The 27,792-nt window shown below is 45.9% G+C and overlaps 1 protein-coding gene across 2 annotated transcripts in view; it reads right to left on the reverse strand.

Moving 5' to 3' along the window:
* Positions 1–1,024: 1,024 nt before the first annotated feature.
* The window catches only part of Cdc45 (cell division cycle 45), a 35,258-nt gene continuing 8,490 nt past the window's right edge, over positions 1,025–27,792 (reverse strand). Inside the window, exons 6-18 of one of the 2 annotated variants that reach the window (XM_021208984.2) lie at positions 21,860–21,908; positions 18,805–18,866; positions 17,304–17,354; positions 15,846–15,965; positions 15,105–15,236; positions 14,777–14,875; positions 13,251–13,412; positions 7,165–7,303; positions 7,004–7,087; positions 5,304–5,422; positions 5,046–5,122; positions 2,452–2,518; positions 1,025–1,141 (exon numbers count right to left, since the gene is read on the reverse strand). In XM_021208984.2, coding sequence (XP_021064643.1) covers positions 2,454–2,518; positions 5,046–5,122; positions 5,304–5,422; positions 7,004–7,087; positions 7,165–7,303; positions 13,251–13,412; positions 14,777–14,875; positions 15,105–15,236; positions 15,846–15,965; positions 17,304–17,354; positions 18,805–18,866; positions 21,860–21,908 — 1,159 coding nt within the window. In that variant the 3' untranslated portion in view covers positions 1,025–1,141; positions 2,452–2,453. Of the gene's footprint in view, positions 1,142–2,451; positions 2,519–5,045; positions 5,123–5,303; positions 5,423–7,003; positions 7,088–7,164; positions 7,304–13,250; positions 13,413–14,776; positions 14,876–15,104; positions 15,237–15,845; positions 15,966–17,303; positions 17,355–18,804; positions 18,867–21,859; positions 21,909–27,792 lie in introns of those variants that run through there. The other variant, XM_029544430.1, reaches the window with a different exon arrangement.

Consider the following 27,792-nt stretch of genomic DNA (forward strand, 5'->3'; position numbering starts at 1 on the left):
GCCCTGAGTTCTTCCAATGGCCAGGGTGGCTCTGTGAAGGCAGTTGGCTGGTGGCACTATAGGTGGTCCAGGGAGGAGGGCCAATCCTACCCAGCTCCCACCTACGGTACCCCCCCCAATTTCGTGAAGGGCAGCCTGGGCTTCTCGACACTGAACTTAACACTATTCACCAGTACTTGGAACAGGAAGTAGCACTTAGAATGGCTTAGGCTACATAGTGAGAACCTGTCTCAAAGAACAAAGCACTCTACGACAAAACAAAACTGGGGAAAAAGAGAGAAACCTTTGTGGACAACTCCTCCTTCTAGGACTGTGTGCCATCCCACCTTCCTTAGGAGCTCAGATGCCCACAAGTGGGTATCTCTTTCTACCATGTCTGCTTTTCTAGTACCTATGTCCCCAGGCGGTAATCAGCCCTTGTTCACCATCCAACCTCTGTACTTACCTGCTCCAGGGACAATGACAGTTGGCTCCACCATTCTAAGACCCTTGCTACCCTGAAGGTGTTAAGAGGCCAGAGTTCCACTAGAGTTGAAATATTCTGAGTGGGGTGTGAGCAATGTTGACAGAGCCTGGGGTCACTGTTTTGTTCAGACCCTACTCATCAGTTAGCCTTCCCCCTGATACTTTCTTATTTGCAAAGCACTGTGACCTCTGCCTGCAGGGACAAGGCACCTGAAGAGGTCCTTTATGGCAAGCCGAAGGCCATGATGGAAGGGTGGCCAAGATGGTGCTACTGCTAGAGTCAGGCAGGCAGAGTCAGGTCCTTGGCATCGCTGGGCAGTGGCCATCCCAGGCGCTGCTTGTGAAGATACTTAGTACTGAAGGGCCCGGCCCAGTCTCTGCCCATTGCCATCAGGAGGCCAGGAGAGCAGGTGGGGAGACCTTGTCCTAGGGTTAAACAGAGACGTCTCTGTGCCTCCTACGTGGCACAGAGGACACAGGAACAAGGTTTCCCTGGATCCCAAGAAGGCTCAGAGTACTTCTAAATACCAATAAGATCACAAACCCAGAGGAGCTAGAGCATCAAACATTTTATTAAAAACCATATAGTCTCACATTTCAAATGTTATCTTACAATTGAATAGTGGCCAGGTGATATAAATAAGGAGAAGGAGGTCACTTCTGGAGAAGCTGAATTCTGGAAGAAAAAAATAAGTTTCCTAAAATTCATCCTTTCTCTCCATTTCATCAAACAAACTAGAGTGGGCCTTCCCGTGGCGTGATGGGCTGCTGCTTCTGAGCAGCTTCAACAGAGGGTGAGGGTGAGTCTGGAGTAAAAGGTCACCCCATATCTACTGAGGTATTTACTGTCCCCCCCACTCCCTAGGGAGTCTGAATGTCTATCTGCATGAGAAGTACCCAGCCCCTTCTCACCTGGTAGACCCTGGCTGGCCACCTCTCCTGCCCGGGCAGCTTCATGGTTTGTATACAGGGCCCCTTCCTTCCCTTGCCTGGCAGTCTCTTGCTTCCCCCATCATGTAACAACATCTTCTCCTTCCCCTCCCAGTTACAGACACACACAGCTGTGCTATTGACAGTGCAGGAGAGGTCTGCCTCCAGTCAGCCCTGGCCCATGTGCTCCCCACAAGCTCGGTATACACTTGCCACCCGTGGGCTCCTTTTTTGGAGTTAGACTAATTTAAAGTTAAACTTACCTGGCCCAAGTCACTGCTGACTACCTGCAAGTCTGACCAAGGATTTCCAGGTCCAGTCTAGACACTTTCCTTTATACGGCCCCTAGTGCTCATGCTATCCTGATGGAATGAAGTTCCTGAGCCACATGGGGCCATTCTGTTCCCCTATAGCTTGGGTTTAACATGGATAGAGCAGCCTCAGCCTGAAAGCTCCTTATATCACAGGCTCGGAAAGGCTGCTTGGCCAAATGGAGGCTGAGGTGGTCACACATGCATAGGAGAAAGCTACTTCCACTTTCCCATGTGGCCCCTCAAAAAGAAGGCTCATGTGGGAGAATAGGGAGGGCTTCACTAGGGAGGTGTTCTGAGCCACAGCGGGCTGAGAGCTCATGCAGAACCAACAGCTTGCTTTCTTATTAATGACTGAGTGCAGAAAAGCCCTGAGTGCCACTTCTGTGGGCCCCAGCCTGGGGCTTGTAGCTGTGGCTGTAAGAGACTCTGGGTGGCCTCTGGGGCTGGTACTAGATAACCTGTATGTCACACATAATGCTCAGCCCATGGTGTGGGCATGAGAAAGAAAATCTGAGGTCATTCTGGGGAGGGGGGTGTTGGTGTCAAAGGTGCTTAATGAAATTAATTAATTAATTAAGCTTTCTCAAAAGTGCTCCATTGTGGCCTTGCTGGCATTCTTAAGTCAGACATTCCTGGGAAAATCTCAAGACCTTGTTCTGATGGGAAACACAAGTATAAACGCCTCTGTTGAGAGATACAAAAGCAGGAGTTGGGCCCAAGGACCTGGCCTGCCCATGCTTACCCTCAGGACAGCAGTGACACAAGAGCGTCCAGGAACTTGCTCCGGTCCTCAGCTTTCAGCTCAATTACTGAAGTAATGAAAGGAAAACATCTTGTGAGTAGGGAGGAGTGAGAAACGAGGCACGGTACGTGGCCTCCCCCTCCTCCCTTAGGCTGACAACTCTGCTGGCATTCCACACTTCGGGCTCCTGGCAGGCCTGGAAGGTTCTGCAGTGTTGGATTTCATCTCCTTCCCACTGTACTCCTGCTTTAGAGCTGTTGGCTACACTGTAGAGTCCAGAGCCTTATCCTGCAAGGACTCCACTGCATGCAGGGGTAAACAATGTCAGGCAGCAGAGGGAACACCAAGCAGGTGACAACCCTGATACAGACCTGGACAGGGACTGGCATTAATGCCTGTCCCCATAGTGCTGCAGGCCACATCAGCCCTGCTCTGTAGTGTACTTCAGCTTCAGTGTCTTCTGGAGAGGACCCAACACACAATACTTGTGTTTTGAAGGGCCGACAGGTTCAGACAGGTATGATAAAGCAAAGTTAGACCCTGAAGAGGGCTTGCTTGCTACAAGTGGGGTACTCCGTGCTGCTGGCCAGTCCCCCCAGAGTACAAAGCCTTGCCCACCAGGCTGATACTGACCATACCTACTTCCACACTTGCTACCTCCAGTTCTCAACCCTCAGAGGAATCCAGGGAGCCTAAACCCTCCCTGTGCAACAAAGGTGTGTTGTGGCCAACCCACTCACATCACAGGCAGGAATCAGGAGCTGCTGTTCATGGTGGACCAACCCCACAATGCCATAGCTACGGCTGCCTGGCCCAAAGAAGCCTGCCTGAGACAGTGTAGGCAACCTGAACATAGACAAGTTAGTGTTGGGGTATCAGAGCATGGTAATGTAAGTAATTCCCTTTCTGAGAGACGCAGATAAAATACTGAGGTAGCTGGGCATAGCGGTGCCAGCACTCAGGAGGCAGATCTCTGTAAGTTTGAAGACAGCCTCATTTGTTCTAGAGTAAGTTCTAGGATAGCCAGAGCTACATTACAGACCTTGTCTCAAAATAAAACAAACAAAACCAACCTATCCACAACCAACCACCACCACCACAACAAAACGAAAACAAAACTAAAAAGAAACTGAGGGGTGTGATGGAGCGAGCTGCCTTCCCCAAGTCCTTTGTTGAAACCCCAACTCCAGTATCTTAGAATATGACACCTAGAGTCAGGAGTTTCAAACAGGTAAGATAAGGTGCTGAGGGTGTACCCTACCCACAATACCAGTGGCCTTGTAAGAAGAGATCAGGGCATAGACATACACAGAGAGTTTCAGAAAGAAGGAACTGTGTAGCTAAGGACATGGCACTGAGAAGAATTAGCCTGTGGAAGTCACCAGGCTATAGTACCCTGCAGCCTAGTGAGCCACTGGCAGCAGTGCATTGTTAAGTCAAGTCTGTTTTACTATAAAATGTGTCAGCGCGGCGCTGGAGAGATGGCCCAGCAGTTAAAAGCACTTGTTACACTTGTAGCGGATGATCCAGGCTCAATTCCCAGCACCTAAACAGTGGCTCACAACCATCTATAATCCCATTTCCAGGAGATCCAACAGGCATGCTCATGGTGTACATATATGCATGCAGGCAAAATATTCATACACATAAAGTAAAAGAAATGAAGAAAAAAAAAAAAAAAGGGAGCAAGAATACGATGGAGCAGGTGTTGTGGTACAGCCCTCTAATCCCAGCACTTGGCAGGCAGAGGCAGTTTCCATCTCAGTGCGTTCTAGCCAGCCTCATCTACACAGTGAGATCCCATCTCAAAAATAAGACAAGGACAGCCAGAGCTATAGAGAGAGACTTCACAAAATAAAAAACAAAAACAAAAAACAAAAAAACAAAAACAAAAAAACCAGGAACGGCCCCCCACAAACACTCCAACAACCAAACCCCCAAAAAACAAAAACCAAGACATCAAAGCAAGCCAACTAAACCAACATAAAAAGACAGACCAGTCTGAGAGCCCAAGCTTATAACTCTGCACTTGGGAAGCGTAGGCAGGAAAATTATAACAGCTTGGGCTATACAGCATGTGTCTCAAAAAAAAAAAGGTAAGTCTGGCCAAGCATGAACCAAGTTGTGTGCTGCTCTCTGGTGGTCACTGAACTAGGCCTTTTCACTCTCTGACTCACTCAACACAGCGAGTGTGATGAGTTGCAAAAACTGTCTCGCAGGGCAGCGTGCTGGAGCCCCAGATAAGGCCCTTCATGGTGCCAGCTTTGGGTTGCCACAGGCTGTGTTGTTTCCTTTTGTACATGATGGAGACTGGCTTGCCCAGTGAGGCTTGGCCTCTGGAGTTACCACAGCCGGCCCCTCGGGGTGGGAGATGATTTCAGAGCAGGGTAGTGAGGCTGCACGCAGGCCTGTACCTTCCCAGCAGGAGTTGTGAGGATTAGGAAGGCAGCTTTGCTGAGGGCTGTTTTGGAAGGACAAGATGGATGGACTGCTAGCTGGGTACCTCCATCATTATTAGCTTACCTCCCTCCAGGGCCAATGCTGGCCTGGAAGGTGTGAAGGCACAAGTGTGGCCACTAGGTAGAGACACTCACCTGAGAGGTCAAAGTAATTGTGTAGAGTCCTAGAGCTGGTGCTTTCTGCTGCCTTCTCAAATGCCCGACCAAAAAAGCTAAAGGCACAGGACAGACACGTTGTGAGACAGACCACAGACAACAGACCCTTCCCAACCTGGCCCCAGTGACAGACACTGAAGGGCAAAAGCCACTTAGGCTCTGCAGAGTTGGTGGCCAATGTGCTGACACACCAGGGCCTTCAGCCTTGTTGTCCCAGGACAAGTAGAAGCTGCTCACTTCTTTCTATCCGAGCTATCAGTCTCTGGGGGGATGCCCACCACGGTCACTGTGCCCTGCTCCACGCTCAGGGGGGCAGCCATCACCAGGGGCAGCAGCTTGCAGCGCCGATTCTTTGTCTATGGAGACAGGAGCACTCTTGGTCACAGCACAGTCATTCTCAGCTTGCAGGGTGGAGCGCACTGCTCAGCACCTAGCAACTCTGATAGCATCAGGCCACCCCTAAAGCCCGCGGGGATGCGGTCGCCAGAGGATATGCTAAAGTTCCAACTTGATATTTTGGCTCTCAGCATCCAGTTACCTACTGGCTCAACCCTCCTCACACCCTAGCCTTGCTTTTCTCCAGTCACCACCTCCAGGTCTCTAGGAACACCTCCCAACACCCCTGTCTGTTCTCCTTTCTCCCAGTCTATGCCTCTGCTTGAAACTCATTCATGCACTCTCGTCTCACGGGGACCTCCTGCACAGTTAGGACGGAAGGGCTGAGGTGTGACCATCGAGGTGACCAACTAACGGTCCTGGTTTACACAGGCCTGAGGTGTGACCCAGCATGTGAAATGGGCACTTGGGTGTTAAGTTAAGGTCCGATAACTGACTAGACCTGTGAAGTGGCTGTCCTCTACAGATAAGGAAGAGAGGTGCGGAGGTGAGGAATTCTTCTCACAACTGATACCTGAGGCTGAGATCTGAATGAAGCCAACAGAATTGCAAAGTTCTAGTTTGGTCTGGTTACTCTTTTGACATTTTAATCATTTTAATCATTCCTAGCAGGTGGCAGGGATTGGTTCCAGGACCCCTGCGGACACCCAAATCCAAGAGTGTCATGTTTCTCATGAAGACACTATCACTTGTGTAATTTTTATATATAATTTTATATATAATTGCATACCCTCTTCTACACTGAATCATCTCTGAGCACTTATATTACCCAATGCAATGCCTACACATCACTTCACTTGCATGCTTTGTTTCTTGCAGGTTTCTCAAAGGAATTCTTTCTGGTGCTGGGGATCAGATATACTGCCAAGGCCTCACACATATTAGGCAAGGCTCCACTACTGAGCTACATAACCAGTCTTCCTGAGATAGCTGTGGTCAAAGACTGGCTGTGTCTGAGGAGGCAGAGCCCATGGAGACAGCATTAATTATCTTCAGAACATTAACATCATTGTTTTACTGGCTGACTCACAGCCTGAGTAAATTTCAACTTCCTGATTCTCTTCATAAACCTCATCCTGAAATCACCACCAACTATCCTTTCTGCATCCATGCCTGAGAGAAGTCCTCTAGTAGCTGGGTTAGGGCCTGTCTAAATACCAACTGAGTTAGACTGTGTTCTAAAAAAAGGTATTACTAGGGCCACAAACCTACAGAGACATTATCCAAATCTTTGTTAACTCCATCTTTTCTTGATTTGCCACAGATGACCCTAAGCCCCAGCCCCACAGCTTTCCGGGGCCCCTCCTACTTATCCGAGCGACATAACTAGTGAGTGCTGATTCTAGAGCTTGTAGGAAACTGGAAAGCTCCTAGAGGTGAGGTGGGGTAAAATATGGCCCCAAATAAGGAGCATACCCAGTCTCACAGCTGCTGAACAGTGTGGATAGCCCTAGGCCACCCCTGACATGTGCTTAGCACTATGCCTGCCCTCTAGTACCCATGCCGTTGCCACCTCATCCCCACTCCATCCAAGTGCTCACCGAGTATACAAAGGACTTGAGCAGATGTCTGCTGAGCAGACTCAAGGATGCTGGCTTGGAGAACAGGGTGACATCTGGAGTGCCCTGGAAGGGGAAGACAGCGGCTCAGAGGGGGTCACTAGGGGGTGTGGCTTGGCGCTGCACGGGTAAGGAAGCCTAACCTCCATGAGTGAGCAGTAGAGAAAAGGGCCCTGGGAAGTGACGAGGTTGGTACAGAGACAGCTGGCGATGGTCTGCTGTGTGGCTTGGAGGTGCTTCTTGGCGAGCTCTAGACCAAGGTACAGCTTGTCCAGGTTACTCCTGAAACAGGGCAGATACAGGGCTTATGTGATGCTTGTTGGGTACTCTTGTTAAAATGCCAAGGTCAAATAGACTGCTTGATTCCTGGAGTAAAAAATGTATCTTCTCTCCCCCTTGAGTTTCTCTTCACATGAAAGGAAGGAGCAACCATTTAAAAAAGTATAACACAGTGATGAGTGGAGCAAGAAAGTCAAAAGACAGAAGACACATGGGTATGGTGGAGAACACTTGTAATGCCAGCATTCAAAAAAATTGTGTATTTAAGGCTAGCCTGGGCTACAAAACAAAACAGGAATCTAGAGATCACACACGGAGGACCCAAGAAGATACTCGGAGGGTTTCAACTGGGTAGCTTAGGCAATGGATGGGGGGAATATAAAGACTTCCCACATCCACTCAAAAGATAAGAAAATATGCCTCTCGGAATATTTTAAATGAAGACTCTAGAAAAGTAGGACTGGCCTTTAAGCAATGCATTTGTGCCCAGCAAGCTATACCCAGACATCCAGGGCTCAGTCAAGATTCCATAGCTTCCTAAACACAAAACACCAGATTATTTGAGAACTACTTATGGCTTGAAGAGGGGTGGGGTGAGGGTGGGATTTGGCGGTAAGATCCCAATAAAAACAGATGGTTAGAGATCAAATGAAACTTAAAATGACTCCATTATGTTCTGAGAAATTTGGGCAACCATTAACATTCCTGTAACAAGAACAGGACACTAGAAAAAAAAAAGGTCAGAAACCAGAAGTGTTGACAGAAATGAAAACTTCGGAAAGAAAGAAATCATTTACTCAAATGCCAGAGGACAGAAATCAAGAAAAGCTACCACCAACTCCACAGAGCAAATCCACGGAAGACTCAAAGCACAGCTATAAAACAGGACATCCTTCTAGGAAGACAGCAATGTAAGATTAGGAAGCACTGACATCGGGAGGGCTAATGAAACTGTACAAAAGGCAACTGTGGAGCCGCAGGGCCTGGGGCCATCAACTGAAGCGACTGGTCTTCAAGCTCAGTACAACGGAGGAAACAAGCTAGAGCAGATCTGAAAGTCTCTGTTAGTGACAGAGCTAGACATTTCCAAATAAACAACAATCAAACCCAGGTGCTGATGATCCCAGGAGGGTCATAAACCTTGATAGCAGCCTGAGAAACGTACAGAAATAATTTTTTTTTTAAAAAAATTAAAAACAAGAATAACCAAGAATCGAAAGGACTCCCACTTTTTAATAGCAGTGTTGGCTGCTGGAGGACAGGGCATAGTGGAACCCACAGCCAACAGGAAACTGCCTTCAGCCTGAACTCTAGGAGTGAAATCACAGATCATTCAAGGGGAGGAAAAGGCACAGAGGGAAGCAGGACGCTCACTGTATGTTCTCCCTTCTCTGAAGGTTTTCTGAGACCTGTGATGTAGGAATACCTATCTGTGGTGACAGCAGTGGTGACAGCGGGCCTCAGCAGCTGCAGGGCCAGACCAAGGTAGGAAGAAAGAGGCGACATGTAGGGGCTCAGTCAGAGTGCTTGCCACACAAGTGCGAAGACTTAAATTCCATCTCTAGTATCCATGTAAAAAAACCAGGTACAGTGGGCACACGCCTATAACCCTCACATTGAGGCGGCAGAGACAACAGGTCCTGTGGCTTGTGTGGCCAGCCAACTGGCTGAATTGGTGAGCTCAAGGTTCAGTGAGAGACCCTGTCTCAAAAACTAAGGTAGAGAACTTAAATAAAGAAGACATCCAACACTGGCCTCTGGCTGCCCATGTACACAAACATGCACACACATAAATGTACACACAGAGTACTTGCTGAAAGAATTGGGGAGAAAATCGGCAGGAAACAGATCTGAAAAAGGAAGCAACTGAATCACATCTTCCAACTGGAGATCTGGCTCACTGGTTAGGAATGCTGTCTGTTCTTTCAGGGAACCTGAGTTTGCCTCCCAGCATTCCCATGGTAGCTCATGGCTGTCCATAACTCAGTTCTAGGAAACTGACATTCTCTTCTGACCTCCACAGGTACCAGTCATGTATGTGTTGCACACAAAGACCTGCAGGCAAAACACTCATACACAAAACACAATTTTAAAAGATTTAGAAAACAAAAACAAACGATCACTAAACCACATGACAACAAAACAGAACACATAGATTACAGAAGCAAACATGTATGTTCTAACTTGCAAGGAGACACCAGTCCGTCATATTGCCCGCATCACTGTGGGTGCTGGGGATCAATGAGAGGCAGGGCAATTGGAAGTTGGATGCCAAGACCGAGGGAGCTTTGCCCTACTACTCAATAGTGTGAGTGTAAGGGGACAAAGTGAACTCCATGGACCCATGTTACAGTGCAAGGGAACCTGGTAAGGAGTGTGGAGCCGGGGCAGTGGAGCGGCAGGAGTCATCCAGAGCTCCTGTTTACATTGCCCCTCACTGAGAACTGCTGACAGCGAGGCAAGAGGGCTGGAGGGAATTATAGGAAAAGGGAAGAATGGGACTGAGAGTGGTCGGGAAGCACGGGTTTAGCATGCGCCAGACCCCAGGGTCTCTTGCAAACAAGAAGAAAGGCAGAGGCAGGCAGGCAGGCAGACAGACAGACAGACAGCATGCACCGGGTCCACACTGCTGTCCTGGAGGACAGACCGGCACAGCAAGCAAGGAAATTCACTACAGGGTATCCAGGCTGGGAAGGAAGCACAACCAGTGCCATCCAGAGACTCTGGGATCTCTTACATCCAAAAGCTTAGGGAATCCTCAGAAAACCACTAGACCAATGAGTTCAACAAGGCCGAGGGAAAGGACACATGATAAAGACACAAAGACTGCTTGTATTTCCATGTAGCAGCTATGAGAACACCAAAACTGAGCTGAGAACACACCTAAATAGTTATGTAAAAACTAACAAGAGAAGGGGCTGGTGAGGAGTGCTGCGCCAGCCCAGCGCCCTGAGTTCAGTCCCAGAATCACAGCAAGGGGGAAGAGATCAGATCGCACAGGATTGTCTGCTGACCTCCACACACACCTACCCCATCAAGTACGTGTCTGTGCACATACACAAGATAATATTTTAACAGAATAAGTATAAAGTTTATATGCTGTTAATAAGGCAATACTCAGCCAAGTGAAGTAGTGTATGCCTGTGATCCCAGTGCTTGGGAGGCAGAGTTAGGAGGACTAGAAATTCAAGGTCATCCTTGGCTACATATCAAATTCAAGGCTAGCCTGGGCTCCACATGCTCCCAAAACAGAGTACTCTAGAGATTGAAAACAGAAACGGACCTCTTCAGGGACTGGTGAGCTGCTGATCCCAAGATTAAATTCAAGCTACCTAGAAGAGCAGAATAATCCTAAAAGAGAAAATTCGAAGAGTCACATTTCCTAGTTCAAATATGCTACAAAGCCACAGCAATCAACACACAGTGTGGTCCTGGTGTAAGGCTAGTAACCTTTAGCTGGATGGAAGAGAGCTGGCACGGTAGAGTGCATCTTTATGCTTATGACCAACTGGTCTTTAATACAAGTATTAAAATAGTTCAATGGCAGGAGAAAAAGAATTTAATAAATGTCTCAAGGAGAAGCACGTGGCCATGTGAAGAAGAGTGAAGTTGGAGGTCAGTGGGGTGCTTACTGATTTCAATCCTGGGACCCGCATGGTGGCAGGAAAGAAAGACCTTTCATGTTGTCCTGTCATCTCTGCACACAAATAAATGTAGGAATAAATTTTACAAAGAATAAAGTTGTATACCTTCTTGTACTAACAACAAGAATTAATGTCCAAAGAGTCATACATCCAGTGTAAGAGCAAAAACTATGCTTAGCAGAAATAAACAAAATGAAGTCTTTGTCATTTAGATTTAGCAATGGTTTCTTAAGAACACTCAAGCCAGGCATGGTGGCTTACGCCTTTAATCCTAGCACTCGGGAGGCAGAGGCAGGCGGATTTCTGAGTTCGAGGCCAGCCTGGTCTACAAGGTGAGTTCCAGGACAGCCAGGGCTACACAGAGAAACCCTGTCTCAAAAAAGAACAAAAAACAAACAAACAAACAAGAACACCCAAAGCACAAGAAGCAAAAGGAAAAGTGGATGATCTAGACACCATCAAAATTAATACCTAACTTAAAAGCGGGAGAACCGAATAGATAGCTCTTCAAACAAGCTGCACAAATGGCCAGTCACTACACATCGTTAGCCACAGTGATACAAACCAAAAGCACAAGCTACCACTTTATACTTCCACACATGCTGGTAAAGACATTGTAGCCTTCAAACACTGCTGGTGGGACCTGGAGCTGCCACCATGGCAACCGCCTGGACGTTCCCCAGAAGGTTACATCAAGAACACACATGACCCCACAATTCTACTCTGGCACAAGAAGTGAAAGCACAACTACACAAAAGCTTGTACACAATTGAGGAGGATGGTCAGAAGGTAGAAGAACCCATGGTACACAGAGTGTGGAATATTCATCCAATGGATCATGATCTATGATAAAGAGAAGTCCTTATACAAGCATAAACCACTACACTAAGCTACAGAAGCCAGATGCAAGGAACCTTGAGCATCACTCATACAGATGCTAACAAGAGCAGTCTGTAGAGGTAGTTTTCAGTGCTAGGAGGGCTGAAAGGCGAGGCTAAGGGGTACACAGCTCCTTCTAAGCAATGAAGGAACTTGAAGACTGCACGGTGCTGGGTATTGGGCATGCTCTTCTTTGGGGGTGCGCTATATGTGTCTTTTATTTTCACTATTCTGCCCAAACTGGTTATTTTTCAACTTTTGAGCCTCCTGCCTCTTCTACCTCTTGAGTACTGTGGTTACAGGCAAGAGCCACAACTTATGGCTACATTCTGTCTGTCTGTCTGTCTGTATTTTGGTTTTTTGAGACAGGGTTTCTCTGTATAGCCCTGGCTGTCCTGAAACTCCCTCTGTAGACCAGGCTGGCCTCAAACTCAAAGATCCACCTGCCTTTGCCTCCTGAGTCCTGGGACTAAAGGCATGTGCTACCACTGCCCAGCCAAGAACTATATCTTAAAACTAAATATTTATGAGGGAGGGAGGGAGAGAGGGGAGACAGACAGACAGAACTGAGGAAACCCAGAAAGCAGTTTCTTGACCTTGCCAAAAATCAACAGAAAAAGCAGTTCTACTGAGTTCTACAGAGTTAGTAATCTGAATTAGCCTTTCTGTAAAACCTATGTAATTAAATTAAAAATATTTACATAAATATCGTGGTCTGGTCACCACATCATCAAAAACAGACAAATGAGAAGCTGGACATAGTTGTACATGCCTTTAATCCCAGAACTTGGGAGGCTGAAACAGGTGAATGTTGGTGACTTTGAGGCCAACCTGATCTAACTACACAGCTAGTTCAGGGCTAACCAGGATTATGAGGAGTAGATCACCTTTGACATGCAAATATACCAGAAAGTCACAACTCCAAAACATCACAACTGGGAATGTCCTACTTCATGATTGAAAAACAAAAGGAGAATTGGAGATAAAGGAATTGAAAAATGAAGAACTGGAAGAAAACCAAGGGTGAATGACAATGTCTTAAGAGATTGAGAAGGCAGAGGGAGAAAAAGGACAATCACAAGGGAATGAAAAGGACTCCAGGGCACAGAGGATGGTGGCACACATACATCACCAGTCCTAGCCCTTGGGAGGCTCATGGGGGGGGGGGGGGAGAAGCATGAATTTGAGGCCAGACAGGGTTATATATCGAAGGCACGTGAGACCAGCCTGAGCTTCAGGGACCTTATCTCAAAAATAATAATAATGACACTGGAGCCGGGTTAGCAGTTTAGGAACGGCTTGCTCAGCGGTAGGGATTCCAACCTTGTAGTTCCCATACAATAGACACTCTTAACCATCTTTGTGATTGGTCTCTGTGCAGGGTAAGGCTGAGGCCACAGAATGGCTACCCAGATCATACCAATTACCTGGAAAGGCTGTCGAGAGCCTGGATGAAGTGGTCTGTCCCTGAGCCATCCTTCTCGGGACTCTCCATTAGAGACATGGTGGCAAAGACGACATCACTGGCCAGGAATTTATGCTTGAATCCAAACTGAATGCTGAAAGTCTGTACACGCATGTCCTTCATCCTGTTCAGGGAGGAAGCGATGTACGTGTTTATCACTCTCAACTTGTACACAAGCTCATATGCCCAGACCAGACTAAAAGGTATCCTAAGTTACTCACCCATCTTCAAGAATGCTCACTGTGACCATCGCTTAGAGGATGAGGGAGGTCAAAACACGCACATATGCAGGCCCTGAAGCCAACTGCCCTGACCTTAGCTGCTTCAGCAATGAACACCACATAGCCATCAGGCCTAGGGTAGGGCAAGGTTCTCATCTATGCTCTAATGTCAGCCTGCCAGGCAGGAGCAGGCAGGTACTGGGCTTCAGTGGCACCTGAAGACCTGGTAGGATGAAGTATGCCTGCCTATGGCCCCTGTGCCTTATTTTTGATTCCAGTATATCTGTCTACATCATAGTACTAGAATTTAAAGACCCTAAACATGCTAGATGTGGTGGCACATACCTTTAATCCCAGTACTCAGGAAGCAGAGGCAGGCGGACTTTCTGTGAGCTCAAGGCCTGATCTACAAGGTCTATATAGTGAGCATTTTATATCTTTTTACTATTTCCATGAACTTACCATGTGAATGCATGTGTCTATGTGTACATGTGTCCAAAGAGGCCAGAAAAGGGCATAGGATACTCTGGAGATGGAGTTACAAGTAATTATGGACCACTAGACATGGAGATGGCAGGGGGGGTGAGGGGATCCTGTCCTCTGGAGGGACAATATGCACTTTTCTTTTTAAATTAATTAATTTATTCTTATTTTATGTGCATTGGTGCTTTGCCTGCATGTACATTTGTGTGAGAGTCAGATCCCCTGGAACTGGAGTCACAGACAGTTGTGAGCTGCCATGTAGACTGAACCTGGATCCTCTAGAAGAACAGTGCTCTTAACTGTTGAGCCATCTTTCCAGCCCAAGAAAGTGCATTTTTTTTTTTCTGGATTTTTGAGACAGGGTTTCCCTGTGTCCTAGAACTCACTCTGTAGCCCAGGCTGGCCTTGAACTCACAAAGATCCATCTGCCTTTGCTTCACAAATGCTGGGATTAAAGGCATGTGCCATTACTGCCCAACAAGAAAGTGCATTTGTAATCCAAAGAAAACTCAACATTTCATTCCGTTAGGCTTGACTCAATCCCAGTCGTCTGTACATCTTTGGGGCCAGCTCTTATTCTTGCATCCGTGCAGGTGGATGGTTAAGGTGGAAGCCCTGTTTCTAAAAAGTGTAGTCCATGCTGGCCATGGTGGGTGACACCTTTAATTCCCAGCACAGGCCAGTCTGGGCTAGACTGAGGTTCCAGGGTAGCCAGGATTACACAGAAACCCTATCTTGAAAAAAGGAAAACAAAAACAAAAACATAATCCAGAAAAGCATTTACCCAAATTTATTTGCAGATTCTTCAATCATTTCTCGCAGATTTTCCTTCAAGGAAACATCCATGGACTGAAATTTCTGCTTTACTTGCTTCAGGGGAAGCCTGGAGGGAGCAAGCTGTATGAATGAGACAGGACACTGACAGCAGGGAAGAGGCCTGCCATGGGGTCTCTGCGCATGCCCACCAGGGGTGGCTTGACAGGTGCACTCAGACCATATGCTAGGACATGGAGGAGGGACTGCACACCCAAGGAAGTCACATCAGAGTGGGGGTGCTTTGCGTCAGCAGGGTGAAGACAGGGTAGGAGGCTACAGGCAAGGCAGTCACTTACCCCATGTCTGCAAGGAACTCCTGGAGTCGTTTCTGCCCATGCACAGACCAGAGCTTAAACCTGGCTGCTGTGTAGCTGGTGTTGTACAGGCTTTCATGGAGGGACCAGTGCTGATACAGTACCAGACAGAGGCTAGGTCCAAGGTCAAGGAACACATGTGGTGCCCACTGCCTACTACCTACCTGGAGCTGACAGTGGCCTACAAACTTGGGTTGGTATGGACCCACCCAGAATTATTAGTGGACATCCCTATTTGTGGGACTCTCTTTTGTTGGGGCCTGCTTGGGGACAGTAGACCTCAGAGCTCTGACTCATGCAGGGAGCAGCTGAAGTTAAACAATTTTCTCCCTTTGACAGACCAACATGCATATATCCCCTTGAGACCATGGTCCCATCTCAGGTCTCTCCTCCAGGATCAATCAATCAGATAGACTCTGCAGTCTTGCTGATGCCTTGCCACCGCCCTACTGGACACTTGGTGCTTTTTGTCCCCATCAGTGCCTGCTTCTCCTTCAAACTCCTAGGGCTCAGGGACTGCCGTCTACTTTGCTTCAGCTCTCAGCAGTCTCTGGCATGACTCAGACATCGTCTGTGGCCAGAAAAAAGACCACAATCACACTGGTCACAGGAGGACATGGGTGGCTCTATCACCATAGTAACGGAACAGACAGCATCTGCTGAGCAACATGCTAACAGCCACGAGTACTGCCTAAACCCCAAGGAGCTGAGCTGCAAAGATACTCATACTCGAAGGAGATCCGGGTGCAGTCTACGGAGAGCATGTTCTCCTCCGCCTCGTTTCGGTGGTTATGACGGGACACATGACGCTGCAGGATGCCAACATCAGTCACGTACTTCATCCTGGAAGAAAGGATGGCAGGCTGAACCAGCTCCCTTCCCAGTTGTTCCTGAAGGAGGGTTGAGGAAGCTTGTTTAGGTACAGAGCTAGAGACAGGGCTGGGCAGGGTGCTCTCTGGCCGGGCCAGGCCCCATCTTTAGGAACTGAGATACCTTTGGAGAGCAGCACCAAGGAGGCTGGCCAGGTGTCTAGCCCACAGTCAATTAGACCCTGGAACAATAATCCACATACAAAGTCCAGACTAGCACACATATTGCCAGCAAGTGCAGATGGGGTAGGCAGGTCCTGTTCCAGGTCTCAATGGGCCACCAACTGGGATGGTAACAAGAGGGTCTCCCTTGAGGCCAAGAGCAGGATATGTTTCCCATGTTACATGTACTGCCATTTCTAGATCCTATGTCACCTACATGCCTGCCCTATGCCATCTTTTTAAACAATAAATTTATTTTTAAAATTGTTTGTGTCCATGTGTGGGTGGGTGCCTGGAGGTCAGAAGGTATCAGAACCCTTGTAGCTGGACTTATAGGAGGCTGTAAGCCTTTCAACCTGGGTGCTGAGCTGAGAACTGAACTCCAGTTCTCCATAAGAGCCCAAGCGCTCTTGTTCCTAAACCATCTCACCCACAACCCCATCCATCCAGAGAAGGGACTGAAGCCCAGCAAGGCTGGAGGTTGGCTCAATGTGGCGACCCAAGCAACAGAAGTCTGACCAGAGCTTGAGTTTTGAGTTTTTAAACTTCTGACCATGCGGAGGGCAGACGCACAAGGACTGAGGTGAAAAGTGGAAGGCAGTGAGTAGGGACCCTCCCATGGGCTCAGGCCTGGCCTCTTCATTCTCTTTCAAGTCCTACTTGATAACCATAGAGGTTGGACAGCGTCCCAGTCCCAAGGGAGACAATGAGAGACTATGTTGCCTGTTCAAAGCTCTGCCTCCTTCCCAGTTCAGAGTTCACAGAAGGGGAGCCTGCCACACTCACAGAGGATCTGTCTCTGCTCCTTGCCAACCCTCTTGTAAGTCTCCTGTTTTGTGATCAAACTCATCCTCCATGACAGGAGCCCTAGGCCTTCTTCTTCCTTGCTTCCTTCCCTACATGCATAGGCTACATCTTAGTACCTGTCTCTAGGCCACAGCTGCTGCTGCTGGCTCCACCCAGTGGACTTCTCAGGCTGTAAGGAGGCCAAGCTAGGCCATAAGCAAAGGCAGAGCCCAGGCAAGAAGAGCCGCCCCTCCTCCTCCTCTGTAAGACTTCTCACTTATACTGCTTCCCAAATCCTTGTGCTGACTCAGGGGCTGCCACATGCAGAGCACAGAGCTACCCTCAAACGGAGGCCATTACTTACTGAGTGATCTTGTCATGCACCCACTGGTCTGTCAGTCCAACAATGGCCCACCTGGAAGGAAAGGAATGATGGGGTAAAGCTACAAGGTGCCTGAACTTGGTAAGTTATGTGTCCTGGAGCCAAGTGATTTGATGGACAGTCCAGGAGTGTCCTGCTAGCATGGCCCCAAAACTCACTGTGCCCTGCCACCAATATGTGAATAATTATCTTGGGCTTCTTTTCTTTTCTTTTTTTTTTTTTTAAAGATTTATTTATTATATGTAAGTACACTGTAGCTGACTTCAGACACTCCAGAAGAGGGCATCAGATCTTGTTACTGATGGTTGTGAGCCACCATGTGGTTGCTGGGATTTGAACTCTGCACCTTTGGAAGAGCAGTCGGGTGCTCTTACCCGTTGAGCCATCTCACCAGCCCCCCTTGGGCTTCTTTTCTACTGTAATTTTGAAATGTTGACATTTGCGCCTTCCATCTTTAAAAAAGGGGAAATCTTAGGGAAAGTTTTCCCTGAGATACTGGAAGAAACACAAGGTCAGTCTTCCAGTTCTAGGTCAAAGCTTGGGTAGACATAAACTATACTTGGGTCAGAGAGAAGCCACCAATGTAAACAAGTGACCTAAAGGACTCATCACAAGTTAGACAAGAAAGCATAAAGGAATCCATCCAGTAAAAAAAAAGTATCCTATTAAAGGTACACTGCACACACCCAGGACCAGGCCTCGCCAATTCCTGTTAAGACTGGTCGCTACTGGATCTAGGAGGAAACCAATTTAGCTTGAATACCAAAGCAACTAAATATTTAGCACTTACCAACCTGGCTGGGAGCAGCTGTTTGGCAAGTGGCCAGTTAGGACTAAGTACAGGCATAGCATAGGAATAAGAGCTGAGAGTGGGTGGGGGCCAAAAGATGGACATCTTTACACCTGGACAATGGCAGGGCAAAGTCCTAACCTGTCCTGATTCTCTGCAGCCCAGTGTAACTGTCACTGTGGTGAGCAGACCTGAAGGACCTTGGACACTGCTTGCAGAGAAAACAAGGACCACAAACAAGGGGCCAGATCCTGTTTCAAAATCAATCAAGTTGACAGTGACTGGGAGGCTCACTGGTCTGTGTGCTCAAGGCCCTGGTTACAGTCTGACAGGGAAATTGCAGAAAGGGACAATTCTGAGTTGGATTGTACCACTGCCAGGGCTGCAAGAATGCCTACCAAGGTCGATCTCACTCAAGCCTCCACTCACTGTACTTGCTGGGCATAAGGCTATGTAAGCATCAAGTGCGCAGAGACAGGAGCTGACCTGGAGCCCCATTGTCCTCAATGACCACCCCCAGCCTCATACTTAACCCTTGGAAGACTAGGCTTATAAGTCATCCCAGAGAGGGGCTGCACCTAACACTCATGGAAGCACTGGACTGTCCATGTGTGACAGTGATCTTAGCTGGTGGCAGGACTCTCAACATGGTTTAGCAGGATTTCCAGGTTTATATGTGTGCGTGCTACATACCACAGCATGTCATTCAGGTCCTTGGACATCATCCAAGCCAGGTCAAACATCACCATGGCCGACTGCAAGGAAAACAAAAAAGCCTGATGCCAAAAGCAACTGAGTTCACAGAAGGGGCCATACAGTGGGGACAGCTCCAAGGCAAGGAGCCCAGTGGAACCCTGCAGATCAGGGTATTCAGGCTATTTTTCAGCATGTGAGAAAAAAAGTCCCCATCAGAGTGAGGGAAAGATGACAAGAATAATTCCACTGACCCCAAACATCAGTCTCTGCTATCTAATTTGTATCTTTGTGTTTAATCATGTAGCAAATGAAGAATGGAAACAAAGTGCCACCCAGTGGGAAGCCCAGGCATAGCACTGTGCAAGGAAGGCTGTACATCTCAGGTGATGCTCAAGGCTATCATGAAAATAGGTCAGGAGGCCCTGTTGCTTGACTGTCCACCCTGCGTTCACACTCTTCCTGCATGGAGGCAGCCTCAGACCCATCCCTAGGGAAGCCAGATGAGGAAGGGCTCTGGTTCGGGTCAACTGGGTAGAGTGGGAGGGGTTTCTGGACTCCCTGTAAAGTCCAACAGGGCTGTCCAAGGATAGAAGACGTAAGCAACCTGAATGGAGGGTCTGAGTTTGGTGAGAGACCATGAAGACAGTGGATGTCTGACCAGCAGACTTAGCATGAGATGCGGGTTTCCTCCAGGGAGAACATTTTCAAGGGATCTGGAGAAAGTCAGGTATCATTTCTGAGAGAGCATTAGTTCCCTCTCTATCCACTGAAAGGGCTGAGCAGAGAACCAAAGGATGGTAAACCTTCAATTATAAATGAGACATAGGAAATATAATACCAAGAGTCCAAGATCTAAGGGCCAGAGCTGAAGACTAAAACTAGTGTTTTTACTGAAACAAATTTGATTTGTACTGAGCTACATCACTTTTGCATTATCATAAGGTAAACAATGAGACAAAAATCCTACATCAAATTAATGTGTTAAAAACCGTGTATCTTCTACAGCTACTGAACGCCCTAAATTCTGGTCAGTGCTAACAGAGTCACGTGCTACTGTAATCCCATAGTTTAATCTTCTTGCACAGAGATTAATATATATTTATTTGCTTATTTAGAGAGTGTCTCATTATGTAGCCCTGGATGACCTTGAACTCGCTAGGTAGACCAGTCAGGCCTTGAACTCAGAGATCTTCCTGCTTTTGCCTCCCAATTGCTGGGATTAAAGGTGTGTGCCACAGTGCTGGCTAGTTCTATGTCAGTTTGACACAAGCTGAAGTCATCTGAGAGGAGGGAACCTCAATTGAGAAAATGCCTCCATAAGTTTAGGTTGTAAGCAAGTCTGTAGGGCATTTTCTTAATTAGTGATTGATGGGGAAGGCCCCGCCCATTGTGGGTGGTGCCATGTGTGGTCTAGTAGTCCTGGGCTTTATAAGAAAAGTAGGTTGAACAAACCAGGAGGAGGAAGCCAGTAAGCAGCATTCCTCCACATCCTCTGCATCAGCCCCAGCCTACAGGTTCCTGCCCTGTTTTGAGCTTTTACCCTGACTTCACTCAGTGATGGATTATTACCTGGAAGTGGAGGCTGAAAATAAACCCTTTCCTCCCATGATGCTTTCTTTGGTCATAGTGTTTCATCACAGCATTAGTAATCCCAACCAAAACAGCCACCACACCCAGCTTAATCAGTCTTTTTAAAGATTTGGTTTATTTTATGTGTGAGTGCTTTGCCTGTGCACCATGTATGTGCTTGGTACCTACAGAGGTCAGAGGAAGGGGCAGATCCTCTGGACCCGAATCCATGGACGGCTATGAGCTGGGATGTGGGTGCTGGGAAACAAATCTGCCTTCTCTGAGCTGCTCTGAACTGCCATCTGCGCAGCTCCATTACTCGGTAATTTTGATGATGAACAAAAGGATAGCTGCTACACAGCCTGAGGGGCTACCCTAACACCTGCCTCTGAAAGGAGTACTGGTGCCCTTGACCTAGCATGGGTACACATAACACTGCAGAAACAAGACAAAACAAGCAGCATTCAATCCATCTAACTTGCCCAACGTTCTAGCTTAGCTGCACAGTACTCTGTGGAGCATGTTTGGTTTCTCTGGATCTCCTGGCTGACTAGATACTTTAGACCATTACGGTTGTGAAGCAGACAGCAGTCCAGAGAAGCTCCAATGTGAAGCACATAGACCAACTCTGACTCTGTCTCTCTCTCTCGCTGAGACAGGGTTTCTCTGTTTAGCCCTGGCTGTCAGGGAACTCACTCTATAGAACAGGCTGGCCTCACACTCAAGAGATCCTCCACCTCTGCCTTCCAGGTCCTGGGACTAAAGTTGTGTGCCACGACGCCTGGCTTTACTTTATGAAATAAAGGTTAGCTTGATTCTAGAATTAAAAATAATTAGCAAGATCTGGAGGGGGGTGGCTCAGTGGTAAGTACTTTCCTAGTATATTTGAGTCCTACGTTTGATCCCCAGTGCTACAAAAACTGAAAGGCAAAAGGCAAGAATTTGGGGTTTTGTTTGTTTTTGTTTTTAAACAAGGGGGGAATGATTTATTTTAGATTACAATTTCAGTCACCACAAAAGCATGGGAAAGAACAGCTCATGTCAAGATGGCCAGGAAGCAGAAAGAGTCCCATTACCATCTAAAATGTATCTTGGCAGGTACAACGGTGCGTAAATATATTCCCAGCTATTTAGGAGGAGGCAGGAGGATCACCTGAAGCCAGAGGCTTGGGCTAGGCAGGGCTGTATATAAAGTCCTCTTCTCAGAAAATCGATTTCTACTGGGCAGGCATCACTTTTGTAATACCATAAAGTAAGAAAAGAAAACCATGAGGCAAAGCAGAACACACTGGGAAGCACCCGCCCACTCAGGTTCCAGAGAATTAGGGTGGACAGTGCAGAGAGGTTGCACCACCCACCCACCCAAAGGCACCTCTCCCAAGCACCAGGATTTCCTGGCTGTGAAACCTTTGCTCTCTCTTGTTCTAGGACACTGATCCCCGGAGTCAAAACTTTACAGTGTGTCAGATCTGTTTGTACTTACCGATGTCCCATAATATTCATACTGCTCGTAGTCAAAGAGGATGTCTTTCCTGTAACAACACAAAGTGGTATTTTTAACTGAAAGCAGCAGGACAAGAAGATAAACTTTTTGAAAAAGGGCTAAAACTTTATTTCGAAAGTTATTTTTTTCACTTGTTGACTCTCTGGCAGAATGTACACATACGTCTTTGGCAGGCCTGGTCTCACAATCTTGTTTCTGAGAAACTACCTCAAAGCAATTAAAAAGAACAAAGACACACTATTGTATACACAAAGTTACTAACTATAGACTTGTTTGCAATGGTAAAGTAAGTGAAGTAGCCTATAGTTTAAAGAACAGAGAAAAAGGCTTGATAATGTGGTATACACCTGTAAGCCCATTAGTCAGGAGACTGAGACAGGACATTGGAATAGTTTGAGGCCAGCCTGGGCTATACAGTAAGGCAATGTATTTTCTAAATAAAAAAATAATGAATGAATAAATAAATGAGTGAATGAATAAAAAGGCTGAGGAGATGGTTCAACTGATAAAAAATACTTACAAGTATGATGAACTGAGTTTAGATCCCCAGTGTCCACATAAAAAGCTAGATGCTGTATGTACTGGGGTTAAGTGGGGGAGGCACAGACAGGTGATGCTCAGAGCTCAAGGCCCAGCCAGTCTAGTCAAACTCATGAGCTCAAACAGACTCAAGTGAGAGGCCTTGCCTCCAAAGAATAAAATAGACAGCAACCAAGAGAAACACTCAAGGCTGCCCACATGTACACACCCACACCACACTCAAAGAAATTAAAACATCCTTTAAAAAAGAAATAGAAAGGGAGTAGAGGGCTGGAGAGCTGGCTAAGTGGTTAAGAGCACTGACTGCTCTTCCAGACGTCATGAGTTCAATTCCCAGCAACCACATGGTGGCTCACAACCATCTGTAATGGGATCTGATGCCCTCTTCTAGTGTATCTGAAGACAGCTACAGTATACTCATATACAGAAAATAAATAAAAATCTTTTTAAAATAATTGAAAGAATAGGCTAGTACTAAGTAACATTGTAGAATTGGCTACAGATATGGTTGAGAAGAGAGTTTAGCTACGTATGTCTGTATTGCTTGAAATTTTATAATGAATAAAAAGCAATAAAATAATATGTTCAAATTTAAAGCACCTATGCAACAAGATTTCATTTTGATAAGTAGTCAAAGATTTATTAACACAGCAATTAAAGAAAGAATAAAAATAAGTAAATAAAATTGGTAGAAGTTATGTACGTACGGTAGGTCTAAGAAAGACAAAAATCCTGAAAGTTAAAAATCAGAGTTAAAGATGTAGCAAATATATACAAGAGCTGGGGTTTTTTGTTTTGTTTTGTTTTGTTGTTTTTGATAGAAAACCTCTGGGGAAGCTAAAGACAATGTAAATACCCAGAATTAGTAATGAAATAATTTGAAAAAAAAATGTAGAGAAAAATTGCATAACCTTTGAGTTACTTTTATATGTTTTGATGAAATGTATATAATAGTCTAAGGAAGAATACATTTATAAAACTGATAGTTTTAAGTATAAAAAATCAAAATAAACCAAGAACTATAATTTATTAAAAGTGCTAGAACCTAGTAAAACAAAATATTTTTCAAACCTTTAAGGAGCAGACACAGTTCATAAAATTACTGGGACAAGAGGGAAAGAGAAACATTTAAGATCATTTGATATCATTTTAAACTTAGTAGTATTTGTATGCACATGAGACAGATAGAGACGGAGACAGAGATCGAGACAGAGAGAGACACAGAAAGAGCAAGCAAGAGAGCTGGGAGGTGGGTCTCATATGCCATAGCAAGCATGAAAGGCCAGAGGAAAACTATGTGGTGTCAGTTATCTCCTTACACCTTTTCCATGGGTTCTGGGGGGCTAATCTCAGTGGCTAGGTATTTTTAAAAAATTGCATAGCTGGGCAGTGGTGGCACATGTCTTTAATCCCAGTACCGAGGAGACAGAGGCAAGTGAATCTCTGAGTTCAAGGCCAGCCTTGTCTACAGAGTGAGTTCCAGGGCTGTCAGGGCTACACAGAGAAACCCTGTCTGGAGGTAGAAACATTGCCTAATAATCTTAAAGCCAACAACCATCACTTAATATGAGTCTTAACAATGTAAGTGAGATAGACATCAGCACCCAAATCAAGAGCTGGTGACTTGGTCATTTCTTTGCCCAAAGTTGTGTTTCCTTTGCTGTCTTAGTCAGTGTTCTAGTGCTGTGAAGAAACACCACAACCATGGCAACTCTTATAGAAAAAGGCATTTACTGTGGCTTACTTACAGTTTCAGAAGCTTAGTCCATTATCACCATGACAGGAAGCGTGGTGGCATGCTGGCAGACATGGTGTTAGAGAAGCGGCCGAAATCTCTACATCTCAGATCTGTAGACAGCAGAAAGGGAGACTAGGCCTGGCATGAGTTTTTCAAACCTCAAAGCATACCCTCTAGTGACACACTTCCTTCAACAGGGCCATAGCTCCCAAACCTTCTAATCCTATGAGTTCCACTCCCTGGTAACTAAGCATTCAACTCTATGAGCCTGTGGGAGACATTTTACTCAAACCAGCACACTGATGCACTCTTATTTGTATACTTTCAGTTTTTCCTCATACTTTGAGACAGTCTCACTTTATAGCCCAGGTTGGCCTGGAACTCACTATGGTATCCATGCTGCCCTCAAACTCATGGCAGTCTTTCTGCCTTGGCCTCTCAGATGTTGGAATTACAGGTGTAAGGCACCATTCTTGGGTTGACCCACTCTGGAGATGAAGGGTTTGCTCCATAGCTTCCATTGCATCCAAAGTCAGTATTGAGAGGGAAAGGAAGATTACTGAAAAGGAGCATCAGTAAGAAAGGATACAAGGCAGAAGGCAGCTTCCATGCCCTGTAGCTAATGATCTAACCTCCTTGTTTACCTCCCTTCTACCTAAGGACAGAGTCCATTTAAAGATAGCTCTCAGTTCATAGAACTTCATGGTCTGTTTTTCAAGTGTGTGTGCACATGTGTGTGGATACATATTTGGAAGGGATTGGAAGCCTGAGTTGTCTTTCCTTGGGCTCTATCTATCTATCTATCTATCTATCCATCCCTCCTTCCTTCTCTCTGAGATAAGATACATGACTAGAACATGCCAAGTGGGCTTAGCTATCTGGTCATCAAGTTCCAGGGATCCTCCTGTCTCTATTTCCCAATCACTAGGATTACAAATGCATATCACCATGCCTGGCTTTTAAATACAGGTTTTGGGGACCAAACTCCAGCCCTCAAGCTTGCAATGCAAGCATGTTACCTACTGATCCTCAAGCCACATGTCCTTTCCTTTCTTGGGTCATATGTAACTTTTCTGATGTCTTTTAAGCCTTTATACTTTTGTATTTCCTTGAAAGAAATGCTAAGTAATTATGTGTGTGCTCAACTTACATCATAGCAAGAAATGGCAATGCAGCATTGCTGGTGTCAGGTGTTTAGTCTGAGAAGCTCCCCTCATAGATTCTCTCACTTTGGGTGTAGCCAGGATCTTATAAAGCAAAAGGGAGTCTACTAAGAAAAGATACATAAACCCAGTATGCAGGTGGGCTTCTTAAGATAGTCACATTTAAGTGCCTTAGCTCTGTGTGCCTGTGGTGTGTTGTTTTGTGGCTTTTGAGGTTACATTATTCAAATGATGCCATTGATACCCAAGTTTAAAAGATTAAGCAAGAGTACTTTGGTACACTTTTGGGGGAACTAACTCTGGGGACCTGCCTTCGAGCCTCATGCATGCTAGACAGCTGCTTTGCCAAATGAACAACATCCCTCACCCTGACTTTTTTGACTTTAAGAGATTTTTATTCAAAGGTGTCTTATTAGGTAAGTGGTACATATTTACAGATAAGAAAAGAGTGCTTTTAAGATGAAGGCATAGGAAAAAAAAACAACAAAAAAACAAGGTCAAAACAATTCTTACTGCACAGTAAGGGTTGAGGCATATGTTTTTAAGTGTGTTCCACAAACCTGCTTGTAAGATTTTCTCAGAAAAATGCAGTTCAGAGATGAGAAAGGAGCAGTGATAAAGTTAAATTTAAAATTTGGGACTTAAACATGGTCATTAGTTCTGTCTGTCTGTCTATCACTGTCTCTCTGTCACCCTATTTTATTTTGGTTTTTTTGTTTGTTTGTTTGTTTTTGAGACTGTGTCTCCTGTAACCCAAGCTGGTTATTTACCCAAGGATGGCTTTGAATTCTTGCTCCTCCTGCCTTCATCTCCCTGGTGCTAGAAGTAAAGGGATATATGACCATGCGTGTCTCACTCGCTTGTTTAACACTCCTATTTGAGAAATTTCAGAAGAGTAAATATTTTTTCTATGCAGGCCATCTTCACAGTGGTTTTTTTGTTTTGTTTTGTTTTGTTTTGTTTTGTTTTGTTTTGTTTTGTTTTGTTTTAGTTCAGTGAAAATTCCTGACTCTTAGCCAGCAAGAAAGGCAAAGCAGATTAGGAGGCTGTGAGGCATCCTCTGCCTTCCTGTCCCCTTTCTTTGCTCTATCGCTCTGCCTTCCCGTCCCCTTTCTTTGCTCTAGCGCTCTGTCTTGTCTCCGTTAGCTTGTTTCAGTGCAGGGGATTTACTCTAGAGCTTTGGGTGTGGCAGACCAGCTGTTTATCTCTGAGCTATTGCATATCCTCAGTTCCCTTTCCCACTTTTGAGACAGGATCTTGCTATGTTGCCTGGGCCAGCCTTACCCACAGTCCTCTGCCTCATCTTCCCAGTGCTGGATTGATAGATATGTGCTACCATGTCTGTCTGTAGACACTCTTATAATATAGTTTCTAAAAACATAAAATCTATATAAAATACATCAATTCCATGTCAGTTTTTCATTTCCAGTTATGGAGGTCAGTTGCTTGAAGTACATTGCTACATCATCAAAGTAAGCATATCATCACAGATCTGTAGTGTGTAAGTCATCCCACCTATATAACAACTATATAACATCTATAACAACACCTATATGACAACTTCTCTCAGATTTACCCACCAGAGAGGGACTGATGGCTCATCCAGTATAGTAACTCAGAGGACTAGCAAGCCACTTAGCAGGGTGGCTATGTGTGTGCACTCTTACCTCAGTGAACACAAATTCTTGCCTTCCCATATCTTGGCCCACTTTTGCAGTTTCCACCATCCTGTTGGGTAGAAAGTCCTAGCTCACTAATTGAGCATTTGGTCACTGTAGTAGTTTGCATACCCATTAGTACTGATAACTCACCACCAACCGGTTAGTGTCTTACTTTGAGTTTCATCATTCTATGTGTTGACAGCCACTTAAGCTTTCCCTTCCGTAAGTTCCTTCCTCATGTCTTTGGTTCCTTTTGCTGTGAATTTTACGTGATGTCATTAAGTGGCAGGCTCTTGTATTTTATAGATATGTAGCCCTTATCAGTTTTACATGTTAGAATTTTTTCCTCGATTTAATTCTCCCTGATTCTGTTCATGGTCTTCTATATTGAATGGAAACCCTTAATTTTGTTGAAGTCAAATCCAGCAAATTTGTACTTGTAGAATTTCTTAAAGGTCTTTTTGTTCTGTGGTGTTCTATACTTTAGTGTGTTAACCCTATTAAAGATGGTTCAGTAGTTAAGAGCACTGGCTGCTCTTGCAGAGGTTCTGAGTTCCAGTCCCAGCATTTTCTACATGCAGATGAACACAGAGTTTACATACATACATACATACATACATACATACATACATACATACATACATGGAGGAGGAAGAAGAAAGGAGGAGGAGAAGGAGGAGAGAGGGGAGGAAGAAGAGGAGAAGAAGAAAATGGAGAGGAGGAGGAGGAGGAGGAGGAGGAGGAGGAATTATTATTTAGAGTGTTCCCCCCACTGGCTTTTCAAGCACCCTTTTACTATGGCCCTTTGAA

The sequence above is a fragment of the Mus pahari genome, chromosome 12, assembly GCF_900095145.1.
Source record: "Mus pahari chromosome 12, PAHARI_EIJ_v1.1, whole genome shotgun sequence".
Lineage (NCBI taxonomy): Eukaryota > Metazoa > Chordata > Mammalia > Rodentia > Muridae > Mus > Mus pahari.